The sequence below is a fragment of the Coregonus clupeaformis genome, chromosome 21 (assembly GCF_020615455.1).
Source record: "Coregonus clupeaformis isolate EN_2021a chromosome 21, ASM2061545v1, whole genome shotgun sequence".
Taxonomy (NCBI): domain Eukaryota; kingdom Metazoa; phylum Chordata; class Actinopteri; order Salmoniformes; family Salmonidae; genus Coregonus; species Coregonus clupeaformis.
Genome location: NC_059212.1, coordinates 44,380,237 through 44,397,617, shown reverse-complemented (window position 1 = coordinate 44,397,617; position 17,381 = coordinate 44,380,237). Strand labels below are relative to the sequence as shown.

The 17,381-nt window shown below is 42.3% G+C and overlaps 1 protein-coding gene and 1 long non-coding RNA gene across 3 annotated transcripts in view; one reads left to right on the top strand and one right to left on the bottom strand.

Moving 5' to 3' along the window:
- Positions 1-16,436, bottom strand: part of LOC121535702 (receptor-type tyrosine-protein phosphatase mu-like) — a 427,462-nt gene extending 411,026 nt beyond the window's left edge. Inside the window, exon 1 of the mRNA XM_045205919.1 lies at positions 16,106-16,436. Within this exon, the coding sequence (XP_045061854.1) occupies positions 16,106-16,178 (73 nt within the window). The 5' untranslated portion in view covers positions 16,179-16,436. The remainder of the gene's footprint in view (positions 1-16,105) is intronic.
- LOC121535705 lies at positions 5,563-7,851 on the top strand. 2 transcript variants are annotated; one of them, XR_005994768.2, is made up of 3 exons: positions 5,563-6,130; positions 7,393-7,511; positions 7,683-7,851. It is a non-coding gene; the product is annotated as an uncharacterized LOC121535705 (long non-coding RNA). The 2 variants fall into 2 exon arrangements; XR_005994769.2 differs by having other exon boundaries at positions 7,363-7,511.
- Positions 16,437-17,381: the final 945 nt, after the last annotated feature.

The following is a 17,381-nucleotide window of genomic DNA, read 5'->3' as shown; positions in this document are numbered from 1 at the left end:
CCCCTCCCTCTCTCCCCCTCCCTCCCCCTCCCTCTCTACCCCCATCCCTCCCCCTCCCTCTCTACCCCCATCCCTCCCCCTCCTCTCTACCCCCATCCCTCCCCCTCCCTCTCTACCCCCATCCCTCTCTCTCTCTCTCTTCATTATACGGACCCTGTGCTGGCCTGTGTGTGCTCTCTCTCTCTCTCTCTCTCTCTCTCTCTCCCCCTCCCTCTCTACCCCCATCCCTCCCCCTCCCTCTTTCTCTCTCTCTTCATTATACGGACCCTGTGCTGGCCTGTGTGTGATTCATTCACTTTTATCCTCTTGATTAGAAGACGGGGCTGTGCATAATTAGACTAGCTCTGTTTGTCCAGCATCTACACACACACACACACAAACCGAGACACACTCAGACACACACACACACACACACACACACACAAACCGAGACACACCGAGACACACCGAGACAGACACACACACACACACACACCGAGACAAACCGAGACACACACACACACACACACACACACAAACCGAGACACACACACACACACACACAAACCGAGACACAAACACACACCTCAACTTCAGACTATTTCCGCCTCCTCAGAATGGAAATAAAATCACTTGCAATTCAACAGCTAATGATTGGATGTGGAGTGTCTCTCTGGGGTATGGTGGTGATGAACCAAGCATATTGTCTCTCTGGGTTACGTGGTGATGAACCAAGCATAGTGGCCCTCTGGTGTATGGTGGTGATGAACCAAGCATAGTGGCCCTCTGTGGTGATGAACCAAACTCATGTCAACTGACTTATCCATTATTTTCTTTGAAGCAGCCTGTCTGTCATGTCTCATAGCAAAGCCTAGGCCTTCATAACTAAGAGAGTGACGTTCTATGACAGGTTACAGCAACAGTTATAGGGCTTCTGTGATCCGACTTAACCCTTCAGAAATTAATTCACACACCACGATACTCTCATTTGTCTGACTTGCCCCGACTTAACCCTGTCAATACACATTGAAACCAGATGACTATTTTCAGCTTTGTATGGGGTCATGAGTCACGCAATACAACACCTAGTCTGTATACATTTACATTTTAGTCATTTAGCAGACACTCTTATCCAGAGCGACTTACAGGAGCAATTAGGGTTAAGTGCCTTGCTCAAGGGCACATCGACAGATTTTTCACCTAGTCGGCTCGGGGATTAGAACCAGCGACCTTTCGGTTACTGGCACAACGCTCTTAACCACTAAGCTACCTGCCGCCCCTGTATGCCATCCATCTGATTCATTGTCAATGTGTGTCGCCTACTGTCTGAAGAGTTCCATTAACGGGTTTCCTTTCCTCACAACGCACACGCACACGTGCACATGCGCACACATACGCACACACACACACACACACACACACACACACACACACACACACAACCTTGCCTTATCATCATCATAAAAGTGTATTTGAAAGCAGGAAAAACCACCGAAGCAAACAAATGTAGACGTCTCTCCTCTCTTCACTTCACTTTCTCTCTCCTTTGTACTGCCATCAATCACCAAGCACCGTGTTTTTCTCTACTGTTGATGAAACCATCTTAAAAAACGTGCTGCTTGCATATTTAATTTCATTCTCCACTGGCTCAAACAAAGGAATATGCATGCCTGCCCAGCTAACAACAAATGTTCCGACAACTATAGAGAACGTTCCTTTAAGATTCTCATTAAGTCATTACCTAATGTTTTCATAGGAATGTTCCAGTGATGTGCAAGGACTGTTTCCAAGCGACCATTCCCTTAATGTCAAATAGAACTTACCCAGAACCATGTTCTCAGAATATCCTATATTATTGTTGTATATTAATGTCCTACAAACGTATTTACAGACGTCCCCGGAACAAGCTGTGAACTAGACAAAAACTTCCAGGGGATCATGACAGAACGTCCTATGTTTTAAATGTCATTGGACACAGGAATGTTCTTGCAACGTTCCCATGAAACGTGTATAGAACATTAATATAATATATTCTGAGAACATGGCAACCATGCTCTGTGTATGTTTGGTGTGACGTTGATGGAATATTCTCCTAACCCTCAGAAAACTGGACACATGAATGTTCTTGCAACGTTCCCATGAAACGTGTCTAGAACATTAATATCTTATATTCGGAGAACATGGCAACCATGTCCTGTGTATGTTTGGTTTGACGTTGATGGAATATTCTCTTAATATAGGATATTCTGAGAACATGTTAACCACGTTCTGGGTAAGTTCTGCAAAACATGCTAAATAGGTTCTCAGGAGATTTTTTGCGTCTGCTAAATGACGTAAATGTACTGTAAATGTTTTTTGCTAACATACATAGAGTGTTCCCCTAACTAACAGAAAACTGGACACTCAAACATCAGCGGAACATTACGGTTAACGTAAAAAAAACGTTCTCTCTACCTAGAATTGTTAGCTGGGCGCCACCTTTCAGGGAAAGACGGGGGATAAGATGGTAAAAAACTGTTTTATGAGTGAAAAACTATCTTCAAATGGAGTGCTATTTATCTTTCAGAGCAGACGATGTGTTGTTGTTGTTTTAGTCAACGTAACGCGTTGCTACGACGACTATCAGGGTTAGTCAACCAGGATATTATCGGCCTCCGCCGCAGCAGTAACTCTGCAGTGATAAAGCGTGGCAATATATGCTCACACACACACACACACACACACACACACACACACACACACACACACACACACACACACACACACACACACACACACACACACACACACACACAAACACACACCCACACATACAAATACACAGGCCCAAGCACAAACACAATAACAAGCTACAACAATAACAAGCTACAAAAATAACAAGCTCAAAAATGAATACTCTCGCAAGTAACCGAATACTAACGCCCGTTCAAATATTTGAATATTCTAATAACCGTGCCCTGCCCTAAATTTTTATTGTTCGGGATTTTGATTGTTCAGGTTCACCATCAGCAATAGTTTTGAATATAGTCATTTTTATATATTATATATTTATATACAGAGTAAAGTTGATAATTTCATAACGCAGGAGGAGAAGTTCTAAAAACTTCAGATCCGAACTTTTTCACGAACTAAAAACCTCCAAACTTATTTCCTTTTTCCGAACGAAAAACATTGATTTTGAGGTGGGGGTGAAATCCAAAGTATATATTCATTTTCCCCTACTGTAGCTGTCATAGCTCATTATTTAAAGATAAATATTGCTACATTACTAGCTCAAACACTTGAATCTGGAAAAATGACAAGTTGGGTGATGGTGATTTCAGATCAAAAATGGGGGGGAGAAAAAAGCATAGGAAGTGGAGGCTCCTCAGAGGAGGAAGGGGAGGACCATCCTCCTCAGTGAAATTTCATAACAATAAAAATAGTGAAACATTTAAAAAGGTATCCTTTTTAGATAAAGCTAATCTAAATATATTCATATGTCACCAAATAATCGATTAAAATACACTGCTTTGCAATGAAGGTCTACAGTAACTTCAACAGCACTCTGTAGGTTAGCACCATGGTGTAGCCGGAGGACAGCTAGCTTCCGTCCTCCTCTGGCTACATTGACTTCAATACAAAACCTAGGAGGATTGTAGGCCTCACCCCATTCCATAGACATACATGGTAATTATGACCACTTCTGGAGGACGTCCTCCAACCAATCAAAGCTTTTGCAGTATGAACTGACATGTTGTCCATCCAATCATAGAATTAGGATCAGAGAATGAACCTACAGTCGTGGTCAAAAGTTTTGAGAATGACACAAGTATTGGTCTTCACAAAGTTTGCTGCTTCAGTGTTTTTAGATATTTTTGTCAGATGTTACTATGGTATACTGAAGTATAATTACAAGTGTAAAAGGCTTTTATTGACAATTACATTAAGTTTATGCAAAGAGTCAATATTTGCAGTTTTGACCCTTCTTTTTCAAGACCTCTGCAATCCGCCCTGGCATGCTGTCAGTTAACTTCTGGGCCACATCTTGACTGATGGCAGCCCATTCTTGCATAATCAATGCTTGGAGTTTGTCAGAATTTGTGGGTTTTTGTTTGTCCACCCGCCTCTTGAGGTTTGACCACAAGTTCTCAATGGGATTAAGGTCTGGGGAGTTTCCTGGCCATGGACCCACAATTTCAATGTTTTGTTCCCCGAGCCACTTAGTTATCACCTTTGCCTTATGGCAAGGTGCTCCATCATGCTGGAAAAGGCATTGTTCGTCACCAAACTGTTCTTGGATGGTTGGGAGAAGTTGCTCTCGGAGGATGTGTTGGTACCATTCTTTATTCATGGCTGTGTTCTTAGGCAAAATTGTGAGTGAGCCCAGTCCCTTGGCTGAGAAGCAACCCCACACATGAATGGTCTCAGGATGCTTTACTGTTGGCATGACACAGGACTGATGGTAGCGCTCACCTTGTCTTCTCCGGACAAGGTGTTTTCCGGATGCCCCAAAAAATCGGATAGGGGATTCATCAGAGAAAATTACTTTACCCCAGTCCTCAGCAGTCCAATCCCTGTACCTTTTGCAGAATATCAGTCTGTCCCTGATGTTTTTCCTGGAGAGAAGTGGCTTCCTCGCTACCCTTCTTGACACCAGGCCATCCTCCAAAAGTCTTCGCCTCACTGTGCGTGCAGATGCACTCACACTTGCCTGCTGCCATTCCTGAGCAAGCTCTGCACTGGTGGTGCCCTGATCCCGCAGCTGAATCAACTTTAGGAGATGGTCCTGGCGCTTTCTGGACTTTCTTGGGCGCCCTGAAGCCTTCTTCACAACAATTGAACCTCTCTCCTTGAAGTTCTTGATGATCCGATAAATGGTTGATTTAGGTGCAATCTTACTAGCAGCAATATCCTTGCCTGTGAAGCCTTTTTGTGCAAAGCAATGATGACGGCACGTGTTTCCTTGCAGGTAACCATGGTTAACAGAGGAAGAACAATGATTTCAAGCACCACCTTCCTTTTAAAGCTTCCAGACTGTTATTCTAACTCAATCAGCATGACAGAGTGATCTCCAGCCTTGTCCTCGTCAACACTCTCACCTGTGTTAACGAGAGAATCACTGACATGATGTCAGCTGGTCCTTTTGTGGCAGGGCTGAAATGCAGTGGAAATGTTTTGTTGGGGATTAAGTTCATTTTCATGTGAAAGAGGGACTTTGCAATTAATTGCAATTCATCTGATCACTCTTCTTAACATTCTGGAGTATATGCAAATTGCCATCATAAAATCTGAGGCAACAGACTTTGTGAAAAGTAATATTTGTGTCATTCTCAAAACTTTTGACCACGACTGTAGTGTGTTGTATTGGGATTGTGCCACAGAGCATTATGGGGGTTCTATGTGTTGAGAAGCTTGGTGACATTGTTGGACAGAGATTAAGATTGATAGTTGAGCATTTTTTTGTGGATATTATTCAATTCAAATTCGTTTTTTCAAATTACAGGAGACGGAGGAGGTATATTATAAATTGTTTGTTTTCTTGATTTTAGAACTTTTATTTTTGTGTCCAGTTAGTGCAATTTATTTAAATATGCCTTGCTAACTTCAGTAGCTAGCTAACTACCAGCTCGAGTGTGCAGTTCTCTCCGCCAGAATGGCCAACGCTGCCGAAAATGTTGTGGACTTTTTGTTGAAGAACCCCTTTCATTCTCTGGGGTACACCAGAAAGGTGCGAATTAAAAGCGAGGGTCGACCTCTGCCAGAGATAAGTTTCACGAAGAAGGATGAAAAGGTGAGGGCGTTCAATACCAACTGGTATCAAAAGTATAGCCTTTCATCAAGCCGCCTGTATTGCTGGCCTTGCCTGCTTTTTGGAAAGGTCTGAGCCTTGGTCGAAAGGTGGGTACAGTGACCTGAAGAACATCGATCGTTCAGCTAAACGGCTAAACAAAAGCAGGGAGCATATAAATGCCCACATCAGATTCAAGTTTCTGGGGAAAAAGACGCATCGATCATGACGAAGGTCTGTGTATTCAAACTGCACAACACGACGAGAAAGTTAGAAGAAACAGGATGTTCTCAAGCAGCTTATCAACACCACTGTGATTCTAGAGGACACGGCGAGAGGGAAAGGACCACCAACAACGGCAACTACAAGGAGCTTGCGGAGGTAATTGCACGTTACGATGCTTTACTTGCGGAACACATCATACTTTAGACTGTCTTTTCTGGGATGTCGAAAACAATTCAGAATGATTTGATAGCTTCCATCACATCATCCATTAAAAGTTCGATTAAAGAGAGTTTGACGCAGCACTTTTTTTTTTCCCGCATGCGCTCAAAGTAGGCTTTCCACTTTCCTCCGATAGTTATTTAGCAAAGACGATAACACATAATCACTCCGTACAGACACAAGCTAAAACTCATGACGTAAATGTTGCAGCAGCCTCACCTAAACATGAGAGATCTGACATATTGCACGGGATGAAAACTAGACTATTTTTCAGTCTGATCAACTGCAGGCTACTAATGAGAGCAGCTCCATCTGGTCAGGGTAAACTAATTGGGAACGTTGTGCATTCATAGTCCATTTGTGTGTCAGGAGAAAATGGTGAATGTGATCAAATTGAGTTTATATTCAAAATTGGGCTGGCTAGGCTGCCTATCTGTTTTTTATCCAAAATTATTAACTGGAATTAATCAATCAACATAATAGTGATGACAGATGTAAGTTAATGTTTTATAAGGCCTGCAGTTGCATAGGTCTGCGTGACGTAAACACGCATAAAGCAAGATCAGCCCTGTGAGTTATATGGTCTATCAGTTGTTGTCTCTGTGTCTGGGTAGAGGAAATCCCCCTCCTAATCTAGTCTAAATATAATTTATATGAACAAATATAAGGTAGCTGCAGTTTGACAGGGTTTTCATCCCCCCCAGGGCCAGGAGTGTTTTTCAGGAGTTTTTTTTTTTAACCATGTGACCTGATTTAGAAAAACTGGTCCCATCATAGCCCATATAAAACCTTTTTACAACTGATTAATCACTGTCATACCTTATAGGGTCCAGAGTTTTCCTAGTTAGGTTAACGTATACAGAAAAACTCCAGGCCCCAGGGGGTAAAAATTGCCCCCCCCCCCCTCCCCACTCTGGGACCTCTGGTGCCACCAGTCTGGTGCAGTTGTCAGTTATCGTCAGGTATCGTCAGGTATGTGGATGATCAGGGCGTTATTCGGGAACGTTTCTTGGGCTACTTTGATGTGTCAAGTGGGCGAGGTGCGCAGTCTGTGTTTTGACTTTATGAATTTTGAGATGTCTGAGTTTAACTTCACGGAGAAACTCGTCGTTGTGCAAATCTACGATGGCGCAGCTGTAATGGAATATATCTGCTATGTGTATTTCCAGCTAAGTCCCCTCCTGTTCCCTAATTTTAAGAGGTGACGTCTACTCCAACTCCACTACCATTGTCAACTTTCTCCTGACATGAACTGATGCCACGTCTCATGTCCCCCGCTCATCCACTGGCACATTGAAATGTTTCCTCTCCAAGCACTGTGAGTACCCCTATCAATTTTCTCTCGTTACTGTATGCAGAGTCAATCACATACACAAACACAATGACATTATTACACATCAATGATTTTACTCCTTGTTCGGACTATCTCCTTCTCAGCTCTTTGGTCTAACTGTGTAGTGTGTTGTGTTATTGTTTTTTGTCTTCCCAGTCAATTCCTGTCCTGCGCTGAAGTGCAAGCCTTCCGAACACCTCAACTCATGCCTCGTACCCTCATTCAATCACTGCTGTGATCCCTTCCCAACACTGTGGAAGTAGCCCTCTCATTCCCATTCCTCATAATATTGAACTATAAAATGTCTTTATTAAATGCTTTAGGTTTTAAATGATTAGTCTTTGATGATTTTTGAAACACACTTTGTCGTCTCCGTGTGTTCCACACCTATACCGTGGGTCTCCCATCCTCCTCGATTTTTCAAGTCACCAGCCTCCACTGAGCATAGGCTATATTGCCCCCCCAATATGATAGTGGATAGATATATACATCATTTACACTAGTGATGGGGGGGAAATCGATACAGTTACATATCGGGATATTATTTTTTGACGATACAGTGCCTTCAGAAAGTATTCACACCCCTTTACTTTGTCCACATTTTGTGGTGCTACAGCCTGAATTTAATACTGATTTAAATTGAGATTTTGGGTCAAAGTGAAAAATGTTTACAAATGATAAAAAAATTAAAAGCTGAAATGTCTTGAGTCAATAAGTATTCAATAAGTATTCAACCCCTTTGTCATGGCAAGCCTAAATACTGTCAGTTCAGGAGCAAACATTTGCTTAACAATTCACATAAGTTGCATGGACTCACTCTGTGTGCAATAATATTGTTTAACATGATTTTGGATGATTACCTCATCTCTGTACCTCACATACAATGATCTGTAAGGTCCCTCAGTCGAGCAGTGAATTTCAAACACAGATTCAACCACAAAGACCAGGGAGGTTTTCCAATGCCTCGCAAAGAAGGGCACCTATTGGTAGATGGGTAAAAATACAATAAAAAGCAGACATTGAATATCCCTTTGAGCATGGTGAAGTTAGTAATTACACTTTGGATGGTGTATAAATACACCCAGTCACTACAACGATACAGGCGTCCTTCCTAACTCAGTTGCCGGAGAGGAAGGAAACCGTTCAGGGATTTCACAATGAGGCCAATGGTGACTTTAAAACAGTTACAGAGTTTAATGGTTGTGATAGGAGAAAGCTGAGGATGGATCAACAACATTGTAGTTACTCCACAATACAGTGCCTTCAGAAAGTATTCACCCCCTTGGCATTTTTCCAATTTTGTTGCCTTACAACCTGGAATTAAAATGGATTTTTGGGGGGTTGTATCATTTGATTTCCACAACATGCCTCCCGCTTTGAAGATGAAAAATATTTTTTATAGTGAAACAAACAAGAAATAAGACAAAAAACAGAACTTGAGCGTGCATAACTATTCACCCCCCAAAGTCAATACTTTGTAGAGCAACCTTTTGCAGCAATTACAGCTGCAAGTCTCTAGGGGTATGTCTCTATAAGCTTAGCACATCTAGCCACTGAGATTTTTGCCCATTCTTCAAGGCAAAACTGGGTGATGAGAGGTGTTGGGTTTGCTCCAGACATAGCGTTTTCCTTGATGGCCAAAAAGCTCAATTTTAGTCTCATCTGACCAGAGTACCTTCTTCCATATGTTTGGGGAGACTCCCACATGCCTTTTGGCGAACACCAAACGTGTTTGCTTATTTTTTTCTTTAAGCAATGGTTCTGGCCACTCTTCCGTTAAGCCCAGCTCTGTGGAGTGTACGGCTTTAAGTGGTCCTATGGACAGATACTCCAATCTCCACTGTGGAGCTTTGCAGCTCCTTCAGGGTTATCTTTGGTATCTTTGTTGCCTCTCTGATTAATGCCCTCCTTGCCTGGTCCGTGAGTTTTGGTGGGCGGCCCTCTCTTGGCAGGTTTGTTGTGGTGCCATATTCTTTCCATTTTTTAAATAATGGATTTAATGGTGCTCCGTGGGATGTTCAAAGTTTCTGATATTTTTTTATAACCCAACCCTGATCTGGACTTCTCCACAACTTTGTCCCTGGCCTGTTTGGAGAGCTCCTTGGTCTTCATGGTGCTGCTTGCTTGGTGGTGCCCCTTGCTTAGTGGTGTTGCAGACTCTGGGGCCTTTCAGAACAGGTGTATATATACTGAGATCATGTGACAGATCATGTGACACTTAAATAAAGTCCACCTGTGTGCAATCTAACTAATTATGTGACTTCTGAAGGTAATTGGTTGCACCAGATCTTATTTAGGGGCTTCATAGCAAAGGGGGTGACATATGCACGCACCACTTTTCCGTTATTAATTTTTTTGAATTTTTTGAAACAAGTAATTTATTTAATTTCACTTCACCAATTTTGACTATTTTGTGTATGTCCATTACATGAAATCCAAATAAAAATCAATTTAAATTACAGGTTGTAATGCAATAAAATAGGAAAAACGCCAAGGGGGATGAATACTTTTGCAAGGCACTGTACTAACCTAAAGGACAGAGTGAAAAGAAGGAAGTAAATAAATAAAATAAATATATTCAAAAACATGCATCCTGTTTGCAATTAGGCACTAAAGTAAAACTGCACAAAATGTTGCAAATAAATGAACGTTATGTCCTGAATACAAAGTGTTGTTTGAGGCAAATCCAACAACACATCACTGAGTACCACTCTTCATATTTTCAAGCATGGTGGTGGCTGCGTCATGTTATGGGTATGCTTGTCATCGGCAAGGACTAGGGAGATTTGGGGGGATAAGAATAAATGGAATAGAGCTAAGCACAGGCAACATCCTAGAGGAAAACCTGGTTCAATCTGCTTTCCAACAGGCACTGGGAGACAAATTCACCTTTCAGCAGGACAATAACCTAAAACACAAGGCAAAGTATACACTGGAGTTGCTTACTAAGATGAGTGGCGCAGTGGTCTAAGGCACTGCATCGCAGTGCTAACTGTGCCACTAGAGATCCTGGTTCAAATCCAGGCTCTGTCGCAGCCGGCCGCGACCGGGAGACTCATGGGCGGCGCACAATTGGCCCAGGGTAGGGGAGGGAATGGCCGGCAGGGATGTAGCTCAGTTGATAGAGCATGGCGTTTGCAACGCCAGGGTTGTGGGTTCGATTCCCATGGGGGGCCAGTATAAAAAAATATATATATATATGTATTCACTAACTGTAAGTCGCTCTGGATAAGAGCGTCTGCTAAATGACTAAAATGTAAATGTAATGACGTTGAATGTTCCTGAGTGGCCTAGTTACAGTTTTGACGACTTAAATCAGCTTGAAAATATATGGCAAGACTTGAAAATGCTTGAAGAATTTATAAAAGAATAATGTGCAAATATTGTACAATCCAGGTGTGGAAAACTCTTAGAGACTTACCCAGAAAGACCCTTTGACAGCTGTAATCGCTGCCAAAGGAGATTCTAACAGGGGTGTGAATACTGTAAATTAGATATTTCTGCATTTTATTTTCAATAAGTTATCCCAAAATTCTAAAAACATGTTTTCACTTTGTCATTATGGGATATTGTGTGTAGATGGGTGAGAATTGTATTTATTTAATACATTTTGAATTCAGGCTGGAACACAACAAAATGTGGAAGGCACTGTATATCGATATATCGTATCGTTTTGACAATATCGCAATATTATTTTTGCCTTAGTTGGCTGTAGCTGCACCGAACCTCCAGTATTTTTCCTTCTTAGCTTGTTCTCCATCTTCATTTTAAATAGGGAGAAAATTTGTTTTCAGCTCTTTTCATTTCCACGACTGATCAAAACTAGTTTTCTCATGGCATCCTATTGTCCCTCTGCCCCAGACATACAGTATGTTGAGCAATACGTTTGGAACATCGAATCGCAATAAAAGAACAGTATTGAATCGCAATACAAATAGAATCGTGAGAATACATATCCCTAATTTACACACACAAACACACACACACTTTAGACTATTGAAATTAGGGAAAGGAGACAAGAAGAGGAGACCACTTTAGACTATTGGGATACAGCAAGGAGGCGATGAGAAGAGAGGAGAGGAGAGGAGAGGAGAGGAGAGGAGAGGAGAGGAGAGGAGAGGAGAGGAGAGAAGAGAAGAGAAGAGAAGAGAAGAGAGGTCTGATTGATTAGCTCCTACTTTACATATCTACACACACACACTCATGCAATTAGAAACCACATTTATCGACGACCTGAGTGTCAGGGGGAACCTGGAGCTCAGTGCAGCGCACCGCGTCTATAAATCTCACCCTAATACACAGACGCACACACACACAGACACACAGATGTCTGTGCACAAGCACACACACAGGGAAACACACACACACACACACACACACACAAACACACTCTCTCTCTTCACCCTGCTGCCAACTTACACCACAAGCCACGACTGATAGATCTCACACAGAAAAGGACTGAAACATTTTATTTATATTTATAAAATGTATCATTATTACATTATATTATTTATCATTTTATGAGGGATGTCTTGAAATGTTTGGCTTTTCTGATGTTGATATGAATTAATTATTGTGTATCATTCAAAGTTTGTATTTTTGCAAATCTTACTCAACTAAAAATGTCAACCACATAGCCCACGGTCTGAGAGATATAGGAAGATGAACAAATATTTCCAATCAGATGAAACAGTGGTTGCTCACCCCACTACACATTATAGTGAATGACATGATGTACCTGGCTTGTGGTCTCACTCTCAAGCCTTTAATGATCTTATTCAGAGCACTAGAATAGACGATGAATATAATATGTGTACCATGCTGCCCCCATCAGGGCCTCAGAGGAACTGCACCCTCACAGGCTAGAAAATACTAATCTACAATCCACACACACACACACACACACACACACACACACACACACAGCATCAGTCTAACCACCAAAGACTAACAGGAGTAAAATACCTTGAATAGACATTGAAAAGACATTGAATAAAATGTTGAATATACGTTTTTTTTGTTTGTTGTGTCCATCAATTCTGCTCAGTGGGAATTGCTTTCAGCGTCTTCTCCCGCTTAACCACTCTGTCTAACCTTATAAAAGACACTCCACCCAAGACCCTTTAGAAACCTTTTGACATACTGTTATCCAATAAACACATTTTAATAATGTGACGTGGGCTAACATTAAACACTACTACCCCCCAGTCTTAGGCTCGCTGCATTTACTATTCATGTAGTTATTGATCACAACGCCCTGGTGACACAAGAGTAAATCTATTGTCCAGACAGACAGTTCAAATGACCCCTTTTTAGGAGCTGAATTAGACCAATTATTAGAGTCCCCTGACTCCCCTCGGGGGTAATAGGGATATGGAAAGTACTGTAGCTTTACAATAGCATTAGAATGAACTTCAATAAGCTTTACTTTAGACCTTTAGACCTCCACGACATTTGTCCTCTACGGTAGTAATACTGTGACAGTAGTGTGACTGTCAAGCAGGGTGAACCTGGAAAAACATTATTTGTTCGTTTTACTTGTATGTAAATGTCAATGTAGGTCTACTTTGACAGTTCTGGGAAAGTGGAACTTCCACTGAGCCTTACAGTGTGATTCATGGATGGTTGGATAACATAATGAATATGCTACATTCCTGTTAAGATACACTCTACTCATTTAAGGGAAGTTTATAACTACATTAATCGCATGAGATGAATTATGTCCATAACGCTAAGTTAATTACACAGTATATTACACCATTAGGCTATGAACTGATACTATATAAAACATGGACCTAAAGTTATATATATACACTACCGTTCAAAAGCTTGGGGTCACTTAGACATTTTTCTTCTTTTCCATGAAAACATACATGAAATGAGTTTGAATAGGAAATATAGCAAAATGCATAGGAAATGTAGTCATTTGACAAGGTTAGAAATGATGATTTGTAATAGAAATAATAATTGTGTCCTTCAAACTTTGCTTTCATCAAATAATCCTCCATTTGCAGCAATTACAGCCTTGCAGACCTTTGGCATTCTAGTTGTCAATTTGTTGAGGTAATCTGAAGAGATTTCACCCCATGCTTACTGAAGCACCTCCCACAAGTTGGATTGGCTTGATGGGCACTTCTTACGTACCATACGGTCAAGCTGCTCCCACAACAGCTCAATAGGGTTGAGATCCGGTGACTGTGCTGGCCACTCCATTATAGACAGAATACCAGCTGACTGCTTCTTCCCTAAATAGTTATTGCATAGTTTGGAGCTGTGCTTTGGGTCATTGTCCTGTTGTAGGAGGAAATTGGCTCCAATCAAGCGCCGTCCACAGGGTATGGCATGGCGTTGCAAAATGGAGTGATAACCTTCCTTCTTCAAGATCCCTTTTACCCTGTACAAATCTCCCACTTTACCACCACCAAAGCACCCCCAGACCATCACATTGCCTCCACCATGCTTGACAGATGGCATCAAGCACTCCTCCAGCATCTTTTCATTTGGTCTCACAAATGTTCTTCTTTGTGATCCAAACACCTCAAACTTCGATTCGTCTGTCCATAACACTTTTTTCCAATCTTGCTCTGTCCAGTGTCTGTGTTCTTTTGCCCATCTTAATCTTTTCATTTTATTGGCCAGTCTGAGATATGGCTTTTTCTTTGCAACTCTGCCTAGAAGGTCAGCATCCCGGAGTCGCCTCTTCACTGTTGACGTTGAGACTGGTGTTTTGCGGGTACTATTTAATGAAGCTGCCAGTTGAGGACCTGTGAGGCGTCTGTTTCTCAAACTAGACACTCTAATGTATTTGTCCTCTTGCTCAGTTGTGCACCGGGGCCTCCCACTCCTCTTTCTATTCTGGTTAGAGCCAGTTTGCGCTGTTCTGTGAAGGGAGTAGTACACAGCGTTGTACGAGATCTTCAGTTTGTTGGCAATTTCTCGCATGGAATAGCCTTCCTTTCTCAGAACAAGAATAGACTGACGAGTTTCAGAAGAAACTTCTTTGTTTTTGGCCATTTTGAGCCTGTAATCGAACCCACAATTGCTGATGCTCCAGATACTCAACTAGTCTCAAGAAGGCCAGTTTTTTTATTGCTTCTTTAATCAGCCCAACAGTTTTCAGCTGTGCTAACATAATTGCAAAAGGGGTTTCTAATGATCAATTAGCCTTTTAAAATGATAAACTTGGATTAGCAAACACAACGTGCCATTGGAACACAGGACTGATGGTTGCTGATAATGGGCCTCTGTAGGCCTATGTAGATATTACATAAAAAATCAGCCGTTTCCAGCTACAATAGCCATTTACAACATTAACAATGTCTACATTGTATTTCTGATCAATTTGATTGTTATTTTAATGGACCAAAAAAAAATGCTTTTCTTTCGAAAACAACAACATTTCTAAGTGACCCCAAACTTTTGAACCATAGTGTATATATGACTGTGCGTTTTCCATTGGCTGACTGCTATCAATAAGGCACTTTTTATCCTAACGCACGGATGGACGAATTCCAGCTGCTTTGGCAAGTTGTAAATGCAACAATCCACGTTTCTACCATCACTACACAGTAAAAAAAACAACTAAACTATTTATATTTTGTAAAATAACATAAGTAAAACTGCTTTACTGTTAATCAATCAGCCTTTTACCACGCGATATATTGGTGCATTGCATTGGGTAGGCTACCCACACTGTGTCGTCCGTTTGGGCACGCGGTTTCCCACTAACGGAATGAACCGGACCATTAGGTTGATGATATTGATCTGTTTCGCAGCAAGGTATCAATAACATATAAAAGTTTAAGTACCCTATCGTTTTGTATGAAGATGATGTTGACGACAACTTATTGTAATTGATTAAATGATTGAATGTGGTAACAACATTGCGCAGGATCCTATCTCTTTCTCATACTCTAAACTAATGTGACTATATCTTTTTATTATTATTATTATTATTATTATTATTATTATTATTATTATTATTTATATTAACCTATTTGTCCAAAAGTTAAAACAACAGAAACCTGAAAGGGACTCAAACAGACACTTGTGGGTTTAGGTTGACTCAAAATGATAGCCAGAAGAAGAGTTGAGAATGCAGGATCAGGACTGGGTGCTCACGGCAACGTGGAGAGCGCACCCAAACTCTTTCTGCATGCATATCAAACTATCTACATGGAGTTCCCAAATAGAATAAAAACGAGACAATCTTTCCATAATATGTAACCGAATGACCGAAGCAACAACACTAGGCTAAGCAACGGAAATAGAAACGCTCACTTTTGAAGTGGCAGGATCACTTCAGGTTAATCACATTAGGCAGGCGCGTAACGGTTAACGGTCATTCCGCTCAACACTACGGGATCCGGAACTGTTGTGGTCCAACTCAAAAGACCTTGGTCGATTTAACAAATAGAAAGAAAGTCAAGTGTGACACGATGTATCCACACAAAGCACCTGAAACGGTGACGCGAGTTGGGAAACTGTGGATGTACATGGCTGTTGACTGACCGGTGTAACAACAACGTAAGCTACCTGACATGATTCTAAGTGGTTGAATTTAGTGAATAAATTCTTACCTTTATAGACTTCTCCTCGTATCGTCACAAGGAGGCTGATAGCAGCCATGAGACAGTGTATAACTTTATCCATGTCGAAACGGAGAGCCGTAGTGTTAACCCCCGGCAGCAGGGTTAACTTGAGAAAGAGAGAAACTATTGTCCTGTCTGTCACAAGTTCAATTTCTGCCTCCCTATCCTTCACATCTAACCAACGGAGGATGTGTATTTTCTCCCTTCTTCCTCGGTTCCGCTGCTCCGTCTTCGACTTACAACTGACTTCGCGCGGGGAGGAATCTAGAGACTCCGGTATTACACGGGGAGGATAGAGTGCTTTCCGTTCAGCGCGCTCTCTCTCTCTCTCTCTCTCTCTCTCTCCGGTAGAGGGTGTATCGGAGTTCTCTGCCTGCTGTCCGAGCTCTCTCTCTCTCTCTCCGGTAGAGGGTGTATCGGAGTTCTCTGCCTGCTGTCCGAGCTCTCTCTCTCTCTCTCCGGTAGAGGGTGTATAGGAGTTCTCTGCCTGCTGTCCGAGCTCTCTCTCTCTCTCTCTCTCTCTCTCTCCGGTAGAGGGTGTATAGGAGTTCTCTGCCTGCTGTCCGAGCTCTCTCTCTCTCTCTCTCTCTCTCCGGTAGAGGGTGTATCGGAGTTCTCTGCCTGCTGTCCGAGCTCTCTCTCTCTCTCTCTCTCTCTCTCCGGTAGAGGGTGTATAGGAGTTCTCTGCCTGCTGTCCGAGCTCTCTCTCTCTCTCTCTCTCTCTCTCTCTCTCTCGGTAGAGGGTGTATAGGAGTTCTCTGCCTGCTGTCCGAGCTCTCTCTCTCTCTCTCTCTCTCTCTCTCTCTCTCTCTCTCTCCGGTAGAGGGTGTATAGGAGTTCTCTGCCTGCTGTCCGAGCTCTCTCTCTCTCTCTCTCTCTCTCTCTCCGGTAGAGGGTGTATAGGAGTTCTCTGCCTGCTGTCCGAGCTCTCTCTCTCTCTCTCTCTCTCTCTCTCTCTCTCTCTCTCCGGTAGAGGGTGTATAGGAGTTCTCTGCCTGCTGTCCGAGCTCTCTCTCTCTCTCTCTCTCTCTCTCTCCGGTAGAGGGTGTATCGGAGTTCTCTGACTAACCGTGCTGGCACGCGCGTGTCAGAAACAGAGATGTCCACCGGAACGCGGGAACTGACGGTGTCCGTCGCCGTGTCTCCTCCTACTTCTTCTAACCGAGGTTTTATTTATTGAATTCAGTTTGGCATCTGTCTATCTACCTGCTTGTCTGTTTGTGAGAAAGTAGCCTACATGTGTCACAGCCAAGGGAGATGGCAG